Raw genomic sequence first — 11,640 nt, forward strand, 5'->3', positions numbered from 1 at the left:
TACAAGAAACTGACCTTTAACCATCACACACATACAGGTAACAAGACATCCAGCACCATGCAGCCTGCAAGGCAGGACAGCATAGCGCACTCTTGATGGTAGTGAGAAGGCAGGTGTGCTCATTGACCATACCAGCTCCAAATCAGGTAGCGGGGAGCAGAGCTGGGCTTGCTACTGGGGTTCACTGTGGGGCACAGCCTAGGATGGTGACAGGAACACCAGCTTGGCACAAACCTGTTCTGTGTACTCAGCAGGTGCAGAGGCCACCTGCCTCATCAGAGAAGAGCTGCTCCTGCCTCACTGGCCCATATTACCAACTCAAAGTGACCCCTCCCATGCCCTGCTGCCCCTTGGTCCTAACCTTCAACAACAGGCAGAACAGTCCATGCCCACAGCCCTGCACCCTCTCAGTGCAGAGAATACCCAGTGAGCAGCTGTAACCACCCCAGCAGGATCCAAACCATGCCCTGCTTGCTGAGGGCAGGTGATGCAAGGACCCAGTGCCAGATGCATAGCCATAGGTCCCATGGGTCCCACCAGTGCAGTTCTTGCCAGTCCGACTGTGCACCAAGGTAAGACAAGAGTAAGGAGGTGCAGGACTCTAATCGGGGGGGATGCGCTGCTGCAGCAGGGCCCAGGCCTTCTCCACCTGCCAGAGAGCAGACACAGGAAAGCAAGTGAGCAATACAGTGGCAGGGGCCAGACCAGCCCTACAGACAGCACTGATTCCAGCCATGTGAGGAGGGAGGTGTCCTTTCACTGAGCAGGAGTGAAACTCTCAGGACAGGGAGGGCCAGTGCCTTTCAAGCTATGGTTAGGGACTTTCAGGTCACCCCAGGACAGTGGCACTAGTAGGATTTGTGTGTGGCTATCCCTGGCCATTTTATTCCACTGTCACCTATTTCCATCGCACTACAGCAGCAACTAGCTACCTACCCAAATGCACTGCCTTCCAAGGAACTCAGAATGTCTCACCCCCTGCTCGGAAGGGAGAAGAGAACAGCACAGATGCTGCCTGAGGGAGTGACACAAGGAACCTCTGGCTCCTTGTCACTTCCATCCATGGGCAAAGACATGAATCACTTGGCTGCTCCTACACGCCAGGGAAGCCTATCCCCACATTAACGCTCAAACTGATTGCAGCTGTTATGGCAGTGTCAACAGGCTTGGCTTGTCCAAGGCTTCATGAGGCAAGCCAAGTCCTACCCTGGCTGGGTTGTCTACACCAGAGGTTCCCAACCAGTGGGTCATGGCCCAGTATTGGGCCACGAAGGAAGGGTTGGCTGCCGGGTCATGGCCCCTGGGGTGAGGGAGGAAGTGAGGCTGAGGCAGGTGCTGCACAGCCCAGGTAAGGCACTTGACAGAGCCACGAGCTGCTCATCTGGGGGGCAGCTCCTGCTGCTGTGTGCACTCTGCTAGTCTGCAGTATAAAGAAGGTTAGGAACCACTGGTCTATGCTACAACACCTACATCCTCCATGCTGGCTCTCACTGCAGGGCACTCAAGGCTTGCCAGAGCTGTGTCTCTGGCAATGGAATTGGACCCCAAGACCCTCCTGCCCTCTGATTAGGTAAATTTCAGCTGACCTACACTTCCAGGCAGCCATTCACTAGCTAGACACAGTCATTAATAATAGAATCAGAGAAATTAAGGGCTGGAAGGGACCTCTAAAGATCAAGTCCAACCCCCCTTGCTCTGGGCAGGAAGATCAAGTGATCCCAGCAAGGTTTCTGTCTAGTCTCCTCTTGAAGACTTCCAAGGTTGGAGACTGTACCACCTCCTCGGGAAGTCTATTCCAGATTCTGGTCACCCTTACCAAAAAGTTCTTCCTTACATCCAACCTGAAATCATCCTCTAACAGTTTATGGCCACTGCTCTTTGTCCTCCCTTGGGGCACCTTAGGGAACAGCTTTTCTCTCAGTTCCCAATATTCATCCCTTACATACTTACAAATGGCCACTAAGTCCCACCTCAGTCTTCTCTTCCCCAGGCTGAACAGTCCCAGATCCCTTAATCTCTCCTCATAAGATTTGGGCTTTTAATCTTTTTTGTGGCTATTCTCTGGACCCTTTCAAGATTCTCCATGTCTTTTTGAAGCGTGGTGCCCAGAACTGGACACAGTACTCCAGCTGAGGTCTCACCAGCGCCAAGTAGAGAGGAAGTATCACTTCCTTAGCCCTGCTTGCAACTCAAAGGCTAATGCATCCCAGTATATTATTAGCTCTGTTGATTACAGTGTCACACTGGTGGCTCATGTTCATCCTGTGATCAACCATAACCCCAAGGTGCCTTTCAGCCAGCATGCTAGCCAGGACATCTCTTCCTAACCTATATTCACTTCGGTGGTTACTTCTCCCCAGACAAAGCACTCTGCATTTATCCTTACTGAACTGCATCCAGTTCTGCTCCACCCACCTTTCTAGCTTGTCCAGATCCACTTGGATCCACATCCTATCCCATAACACAGGGGTTCCCAAAGTTTTTATGCCACATCCCAGCAAACCATGGCCCAGAAGTGACCGTGGCCTGGCAAACCGCAGCCCAACAGTCACAGACTACTGCAGCTGGAATTTCTGACCTGAAGACAAGTAAAAATACCACCACACCCCAGCTAGAGGGCGGGCCAAACCCTGCACTGCCAAGGGCAAAAGGAGCCATGGTTTGCCAGTACTGGGCCGCAGCCCAGGGATTGAGAACTCCTGCCCTAGCGTAACCGCTTTCCCCTGTAACTTAGTATTGTCCACGAACTTGGCCAGTGTGCTTTCCACATCCTCATCTAAATTGCTGATAAAGATGTTGAACATCTCGGGGCCAAAAACTGAACCCTGCAGGATACCACTGGCCACCTCCCACCAAGACAATATAGTCCCATGGGTCCCACCTGCCTGTGGGTGACTTCAGGCTCCCACAGAGTACACAGCACAACATGCGACTGCTCTACCCTCTGGCTGTTAGTCAGCTGGCTTTGCAGTCTGCTCCGAGCTGCCTCCTCACTCAGCCCATCCCTAGCCATGATGCGACTCAGAGCCTGGGAAGATCAAGAGAAGAAGAGAGTCATTTGCACATGCAGAAGCCAGAAGTCAGTCACTAACCCCAAATGGGTGAGGTGGGGCATCACCTACCTCCGTCTCTGGGATGATGGCTGTCCACACTTCATGGACCATGTCTGACCAGCCAGCCTCCAGCAGCACAGCAGCATCCAACACACACACGGCCTTACCTATGAGAAAAGGCAGCTGCCATTAGGGGCTGCTCATGCCAGCTACCTCATGGGTTCTGGCAGACTGGCGACAGAGAATCACTTTACCACCAAGCAAGAGAACTCCGTGCAGAAGAGAAGGCTGGGAGGTGCACACTGGGAGGTGCTTACATATTCCAAACTTGATAGAAACATCTTCACTGGGCAAGTTGGGAGAGAAATGCCTCTCAAGCTAGCAGTATATTCTGGGGTACTTCTCCCTGGGGCTTCACATGGTGCTTTATCACTGCTTCAAATCTGGGTTAAGAACCAGCTGAGGCCTTCTGGAGTGAGGGATATGGTGGGGCATCCCAACTCTTTAATCAAAAGCTTGTAGTCCAGGCCTGAAAGCAGATAGCCCCATTCCAACCAAAAGGCTGAGACACACTGCAGTGCTGTGGGGCAGACATGGCTCCCAGCAAAGCATAAACATTTGAGTTGGGAAAATTGAACAGCACAAAGCTGATAAGAAGTCTGGGCAGCTGCCAACTGGGGCCTGAGGCAAGCTATGGCTCTGGTGTGTACTGTGTGGCAGTGTGACATGATGTCCCACCCCCCTGTTTTTGTTAAAAGCAGACAATCCTGGTCACCTTGAACAACTGCCTCATTGATCTGCTTCTTCACCATCTGGGCGATCACAGGCCACACAATGTCTGTGAGAGACTTCAGCTGTTCCTAGGAAAGGGACATGATGGGACTTCAGTTAATTGCATTTAAAGACAATGACAGATTACCTGGGTAACCCCACATGTGAAATGCAGGGGCTGCTGTGGAGGGCACCCCTAATCTGCCTCCTCCTGCAGAGGCCCCAGGGTTTCCAGATGACTTGTATGCCCCTGAATGGAGGAGAGGGGCACACTTGGGAAAGAAGGCATGACCCTCTCTATCTCCTGCTCTCGGGTGGCTCCACTATTCATAGCAGTATCTCAGTCACAGCCACAGCTAATGAAGAAAAGCCTTTCCCAGCCAGCAGAGAGCAGTGGAACTCAGAGGTTCTGTCAGTCCCAAGCAGACCAGCAGTCATGTGATACCCAGACTCAGAGAGGAAGGAATCCTGGAGACTGATCCCTACCACACCCAACTCAGTGGGTTCCAAGTGGGATTCTCACTGCTGAACTATGTAGAAAGAGTAGGAGCCCAAGAGAGAGGAGAGTAGAGCAATGAACCATGTCTTACCACTGCACTGCCTGCTCCTGCTAGGGGCAAGTCTGGGCCACACAGCACTGTCACACCAAGCCAGTGCTCAGACCAACCACAGACATGTGCTCCCAGAGTCAGCATGTGGAAAGCCCAACAAATGGGTCCCACCCTGGCAAAGAGGAAAGGGAAGGCATATGACTCCCTGGGCAGCAGGGAAAGGCTGCTGGTTCATAGATTTCACAGATTTCTAGGGTCAGAAGGGACCTATTAGATCATCAAGTCCGACACCCTGCTCTGGGCAGGAGAGAGCGCTAGGGTCAGGTAACCTCAGCCAGCTAATGAAGAACGTAATCTTCTTTAGAACACCTCCAAAGTAGTAGAAAGCAACACCTCCCTTGGAAGCCCACTCCATATGTCGGCAACCCTCATCGTAAAGAATTTCTTCCTGATGTCCTATCTAAATCTACTCTCCTTCAGTTTATGGCCATTGTTTCTAGTGATCCTGAAGGGTGCCCTGGTATTGCTGGTTTCCAGCAATAGATAAAAAACACACTTGAGAGCCAGGTCAGAGAGAACAACAGGCATCCATGTGTCAGCACTGCCAAAGCAGGAAACAACAAGCTGGGGCCAAAGGAGAAGAGCCCTCAGTGGTTAAATATTGACATTCAGCTGAGCTGGTTTTACCTGGTTCCCAAACACTTTTGCCCCAAGGACTTTCCTGTTAATCGTTCCATCTTCATTCAACAGGTCTGGAAAACAAAAAGGCAGCAGGTTTCTACAAAAACAAAAAAGGACACAGTTCAGATCCCCCCAAACAGCCCAGCCCCAGGGGACATGCTTCAGTGCAAGGGAAGGAAGGCATCTCCACTTGGGGTTCTCTCAAAGAGATGCTTCCAAAAGACTGGGAAGGAGGCTGTAAGTGCCAGGGAGGGGCCTTTCATGGTTTTTTTGCACATGCATCAAAGGACAGATTGCTTTTCCCAGTGTACTCTGACATTCGTAAGGGAAATCAGGTCTTTTCTTGCTCCAGCAGGAGAACCTTTAAGTCTCAGCTGGAAAAAGAAGAGGTCTCACCCTTTAAAAGAGAATTCCTTTCTCCCACCTGCTCATTAGGCAGCAGAGTTTAAAAGGAATCAAACAGAAACCCTATAAACTCCCAGTGATCTGCTCAGATGTCATGCTGCTAGACACCCAATCACCAAGGCCTCTGCCAAAGCAGACAAGACCTGTCTGTCTCATGAAAAAGACCAGAGTTATGTTTATGAACAACCTATTAGGCTTCCCTACAAATCAGCATTTCCCCAGTTCCCCTTAAAGAACCCCTCTGAAGTAGAAGATCAGCTCATGTGCTGCCTGCAAGGCTTAGTGCCACATAGCACAGTACAACCACCACCTTTTACACAGAAGCCAGGTCTAGCAAGGCTACATGTCCCAGCATTTTACATTTCACTATACACACAGTAGCTTCTGCTTGACCCCATGGCACCCTGGGTCCTGTGTATTGAAGACAAAGACACTGTTTTATGTCACCACAGGCAGCCTTCCCAAACACTTCTTAGATCAACAAGGTCTGGGTACCTTTGTTTTGCAGAGTCTTCCTGCCCCCACCCCTCCACCCCCAAACAGCTTAGGGGCTCCCAACCCAACATGTATAGAATAGTTCCTCTCTGCGATGCAGCAGTGGCAAACAGCTGTTTGTTCAGTTCAGACCCATCTTCTGCTGCCAAGTTAAGCAACAGCCAAAATCTCCCTCTAGACAGCTAGGCACTCTAATGCTTCACAAGCAGCCATTCTCCAGCAGGGGGAAGCATACATTAGCAAACCCCCTGGGCACAAGGCAGAGCTGAAACATTAATGCACTACACAAGGTGCATTCCAACCAGCCTTCACTCCCTGTCATCAGCCCCTCATGGACACGTTCCCCAAGGAAATGCTGGTTCTGGGACAAGGGCCAAGCCAGAAGGACAAAGTGTGGAGGTAGCAACCCACTCCCTTTGCCCTACGGCTCCCTGCAAGGTTGCTAGCTGTACCTGCTCCAAATGCCTCCACCACCTGCTCATAGGCAGGGCCTCCTGGGGCATATGCCTCATGGCCCAGCCTGTCAACATCAACCAGGTAGGCTCCAAGGTGCTCCAGGTGCCTGGCAATGGAACTCTTTCCACTTCCTGTGCCTCCAGTCAGGCCAATCACATACGGGCAAGAAGGGAGGTCCAAGTCTTTCTAAGGAAGGAAAAGAAAAGTCAGAGATTCCAGTGGGGGCACGAAAAGCTGGGGAAAGGAGAGGGCCTGCACATGAACCCTGTACAAGCCCTGGAGATGGAGGGACCGGTTGGAAGCTCCTCCATGAAACATGATCACAGACATGGAATTAATTTGGCTCAGGGGCTCTCCTTTCTCCAACAAGATGATACTAACACAGGACAGCCTGTCACTGCCCTCTAAAATGTCTTCCCTGTGGTTGAAAGGGCCACCAAACCCAGGGTCCACCACATCCCTTTCCTTCTAGCTTGGTAGTCCAAGGGGAAGAGGCTGTCAACAAATCATCCTGGCATCCAAGTACAGTCTCTCATCTTCATTCTAGAAAGCATCTCAACAACTTATATATAGTATCTACAGACCCCTCTAAGATCTTCCCAAAGCTGCTGGTCCTGTCCAGGATTGACCGCCTGGTGTTCCCTGATCCTGTCCCTGTGTTCCTGCTCACATTCCTGCCCTTACATGGCATAAGACATGTGGCACTTCCATCATCTTCTTCACCCAACCCTCGAGGTCCAATAGACTGATTTCTTCCACCAGGAAAAAGGCCATGATAAACCCACAGCCCCAGAGGTCTTGTGACAAGGCAGTTCCTCTAGTTACCAACCTCATACCTGTGGGGGCTGCAGCAGTGTCCCGAGCAGCCTGTGCCGGAGGCTGGAAGAGCTGATCTTTTCTTCTTCATTTTCACTATGCTGGAGATCTTTAACCAATGGGATCTCGTGGAGAACCAGCTCAGGGAGCCCCTGGGACAGAACAGGCACCACACTGCCATGAGAGGGTTGAGAGCCACCAGCACCCACTCCCCAAAAGAAGGCAAAGCCATGGCAGCATCTATGCAGCCCACTGTGGAATTGATCTGTTGCAGCCCAGGAATTAATCTGTTGGCAAGCAGTGCCAAAGTCAGAGCCGGGCAGGAGGTCATGGCCTCATATTGAATAATGGGACTGGCGTAACTGCAACTTCACCTGCTGCCGCCCAGTGAGGATGGGGAGATGGTGATGGTAGGAAGACCCTACAGCCAGGTAGGAAGACACCTACCAGGCCAGGGCTGATTCTCAAGGAATTAAGAACTTCTCTCCACCAGGAGAGAACTTCCCTAACATCCTGCAGGGCCCAGACCAACCAGTAACTGTAGCCTGCTTGTCCAGGCTAATCTGCAATTGGTGTTCTGGAGATTCAGGCAAGAGTAGCCAGTGCTAAGTACAGACATGCTACTAGGCTAGAACACTGGTCTGTCCATGAGCCAGGAAACAGAGCCTAACCTCTTAGGTTAAGGGCTGTCAAAGCTGCTAAGGTGCCACTGGGGGTGCCACTTAAACCCTCACCTTCCAGCATGCAGAGAGAGGGTCATTTTTCTTTTGCATGAGGAGCATGCCCTGCTGGAGGCAAGGAAGCCTAGCCTGCTACAAGCTCCCAGCACTGAGGCTGCAAAGTCCAATCAAACCCCAACTTAAAAAAATAAACCCCAGCTCAAAGTCACAAATGTACGGGACCCACCTCCTCAACAGCAGGCCTGCAGCACTGCACTGGAGCCAAAGGCCAACTGCATGCACCACAGAGCAGAACACAGCATCTGCCACTACAGGAATTCACTGTGGGCTGCCCAGTCAGAATCACCCCAGGCAGGTCTCCAGCCCAGACATGAGCTGGATCATTCCCTCCCAGGGTACAGTTAAAAATGCAGGAGCAGAGGGAAAAGAAGGCATCTTCCTCTGGCCCAGAGGCGGTGTGGGCAGAAAGACATGGCTTTTACATTCGCTGCTGTGACCCAGGCATTCATCAGCAAACTTCAAAGATCCCAAGGGAGGGGAATGTTTCTGCAGAAGGCCACAAGAGTCCCAGCAAAGTGGTACAGATAAGCCCTGGCCATGGCTGCCAGCATACCCCACAAAAGGAGGCTTCCTCATCATGGCGTGGGGATCACTGTGTGGGAAAGGAGGGGTATAGGACCCAACACACTGCATTGCTCTGTTCAATCCAACCATCCCCTGCACTCTCCATTCAGAGCCTTCTTTTTGGAGAGTTCACTGTTCTCTGAACCCTCTGCATCCTCCCCACCCAACATACTTCAGGTGGGCAAGTCATCCCCCCAGCAGGTATCACTAAGCAATCACATTGATAGTGCACAGCAAGAGGTGCACATGTGGAGAGCCCAGGGCAGGCCTTGCAGATTGGGGCTGGGGGGCACTGGCAAGGCTCTGCAGGGTGGATCTCATAACTGGGATAAAAGGGATGGGCTTGCAGGTCAGGACTACAGTGCAGTGAGAGCTGTCCAGTATGCCCCACTACACCTTGCATTCCTAGGGCCCTATGTTCAGTGCTACCAGATTTATTCACAGGTGCCAGGAGCAAACAACCGAGTGAGGCAGGGATGTATTCGAAGTCAGCTGTAAGGGCATTACATTTTCCAGTCTCTTCTTGTTCACGGCCACCCCTCCCTTGCGAGTTTCCTCACTGACTACTATACACTTCAGGCCAGGGTCCGTTATCGAAGGGCCATAGGGATCTAGCAGAGGCACAGTGTCATAACGCAAAGAGGGCTTGATGTCCACCAGGAACTCACAGAGCTTCTCCACTCGCTTCACATAGGGTTGGATTAGCTCCTTTAGCGGCTTATCTGGAAGGCACAGGAAACACCAAAGAGAATTAGCTCAACAGAGCAGAAACCCCCATGCCAGGAGTTAGCAGAAAACAAGGATGGAAGAGGAGGGCCAGGAAGAATGGCACAGAAAGCATTAGCAACCCTGGAACAACCCGAGTTTCCTCCTGCACTGCTGGGACATCACATCAGCAACCTTCCCACAGTGGAGGCTCCCCTGCATCAGAGAAAAGCATCACCCTGGGGACATGATGACGGTACAACTCCTTGGGTACACTATCAGAGGAATGTCACCTCTGCACAAAGCAGCCACCAGGACAAAGTGACTCAGCTTCACTCTGCTTGGCAAGGAAAATTTAACAGTGGATGGCTTGAGAAAAAGGACAACATACCTATCATAAACAAACCAGGCAGCAAGGTATATTCAAGAGATGCAAGGAAGATAACAATCCTTCTCCTCTCCAACACAACAGCCCCAAGATCTCAGCATCTTTTCAATGCAGATGCTGCTACATTCCCACTGCCCAAGTCAAATGGAGAAGCAGCCTGACAATTCTCCCTTATGAGCTCTAGCTCATTTCAAGTTCTCAGGCACAAGGCCAATGCAGTGCTGCAGAGGAAAGGCTAAGGACATAAACCCACAGGCACATTACTCATCCTCCCCCCTCCCACAGGGCTTGGAAAAGTCTCCTTATAAAGGTTACAAACTGTGAAGTGCTCTCCTGTCTCATTAATAAGCAAGGCTTCTTAATTACTACCAAGCCCCCAGCACTGAAGCATCTCTTCCATTCCCACTGACAAAGCCTAACTTCCCTTTGCTTTCTCTTTCAGGGTCCCTCAGGAATTTCCCCCTCCTGCCATCTACACAAACCACTTTAGCAGGCCCCTCCCCCCACCATCATGCTTGACAACACACTGTTCTCACAGGCCATACAAATGCCTTCCTGCTGTGCTGCTGCAGCTTAGGAGAATCAGAGGGAATACAGGAGCAAAGGTAAGAGGATAACCGATCAGGGCAACTCCAGTTTTACACTTCACTCACTTTCCAGGAGATTCTTGTCAGAGATGCCCAGAAGAAGCCGGTTCTCAGCCAGCATGCAGCACGTGCTCAAAAGGATCTTGTGGGCATTATGTAGCCTATCAAAAGTGCCTCCTACAACAATGTCACTGTAGCTGTGCAGGGACATGCCATCCCAGTCTGGTTTCTGCAAGGGCTGCTCCCCCTCTCCTGTGTCCGGCTCATAGTCTGGGTACAGCAGCACAGAGATAAGATTGGGCCGGCAGCTGTAACAGCTGGTGGCATAACGCTCCAGCTGCTGCTTCACGGGGTTGTACTGGCCCCCATCGCTGGTCTGAAAATCAGTCAGGACCACCTCAGGTGGGTGGGAGAGATTCTGCACCGAGGACAGAGACTGTGGCACAAGGCTCTGGTTGCGGATGTTGGTCAACAGGACCCGCACGTCCAAGTGGCCGTGAGCGTCAGCATCCGCATACAGCTTGTTGATGAGGTTGTAGACTTCATGCGTGGCTGGCACATAGGTGGACTTGGGTTGTGATGAGCCTGTCAGACTGAGCCCTGGCTGCAGATGAATGTAGAGCGTGTCCTCCACAATCCGGGAGGCTGAGGCCAGGATGGGCGCAAGACGTGGGGACAAGGCAGACAGTGGGGCTGTGAGCACCAGCAGGCCCGAGCGGAAGATAGACATGCTGCCTGGAACAGACACACGGACAGGCAGGGAGAGGCAGTTAGCTGCATCAGTCTGATGCCAGGCAGAAGGCAGGGCAGCCTGGCAGCTAACTAGCTCAGGAGCACAGGTGTTCAGAGGTGACAGCCAACTTCATCAGGGGCTACGAGCCTGACACAGCACCTGATGAAGTAGGTCAGAGGGTCTCAACCTTTTTAGACTCAAGGCAGCCCTCCAGCAATGCCAGCTCTCTGTCTGCACTTGTTCTCTGACTACAGAAAAAGAACACAGCAAGTCTTCTGCTGCAAAGAGCTTGGGAAGACCATGGCCAGGCAGCTTTTTAAAGCTATGGATTCCTAAAATCTCCCGTGAATCATGTCTGTGAACCCAACAGTGCCGCAGCAGCCAGGAAAGGGCCTCCAGGCAGCCCAGGGTGCTGCAGCCCAGTCGGGAATCACAGAAGTCGGCTGTCGCCTATGACAGTTTATGCCTCTGACCCAGGTACATCTGGGCAGCAGCTCCGGCCCTTTCCAGCCAGCAGCATCCTGGGGCCACACCGGCTCTTGGCTGCTGCTCAACTTGGGCTACAGGCAAACAGCAGCATGTGCCTTGTGGCACACGGACCTCGGGCAGCCGCGGCCGGATGGGCCGAGCCCACAGAGCAGTGGGTCGGGCCAAGCGGAACCTCCTCTGGGACGTGCCTGGGCATGTCACGCGAT

At 52.1% G+C, this 11,640-nt stretch overlaps 1 protein-coding gene across 1 annotated transcript; it reads right to left on the bottom strand.

Annotated features, from left to right (window-relative positions):
- On the bottom strand, positions 1 to 11,164 carry COASY (Coenzyme A synthase). Its single transcript, XM_019554242.1, has 9 exons — positions 10,279 to 11,164; positions 9,040 to 9,254; positions 7,249 to 7,380; positions 6,409 to 6,598; positions 5,063 to 5,127; positions 3,829 to 3,913; positions 3,123 to 3,220; positions 2,882 to 3,028; positions 1 to 649 (listed from the first exon to the last, which is right to left on the bottom strand). The coding sequence occupies exons 1-9, from the start codon at positions 10,940 to 10,942 to the stop codon at positions 602 to 604; spliced, it is 1,644 nt and encodes a 547-aa protein (XP_019409787.1). The 5' UTR covers positions 10,943 to 11,164; the 3' UTR covers positions 1 to 601.
- Positions 11,165 to 11,640: the final 476 nt, after the last annotated feature.

The sequence above is a fragment of the Crocodylus porosus genome, unplaced genomic scaffold (assembly GCF_001723895.1).
Source record: "Crocodylus porosus isolate Cpor-Errol unplaced genomic scaffold, CroPor_comp1, whole genome shotgun sequence".
In the NCBI taxonomy this organism is placed as follows: Eukaryota; Metazoa; Chordata; order Crocodylia; family Crocodylidae; genus Crocodylus; species Crocodylus porosus.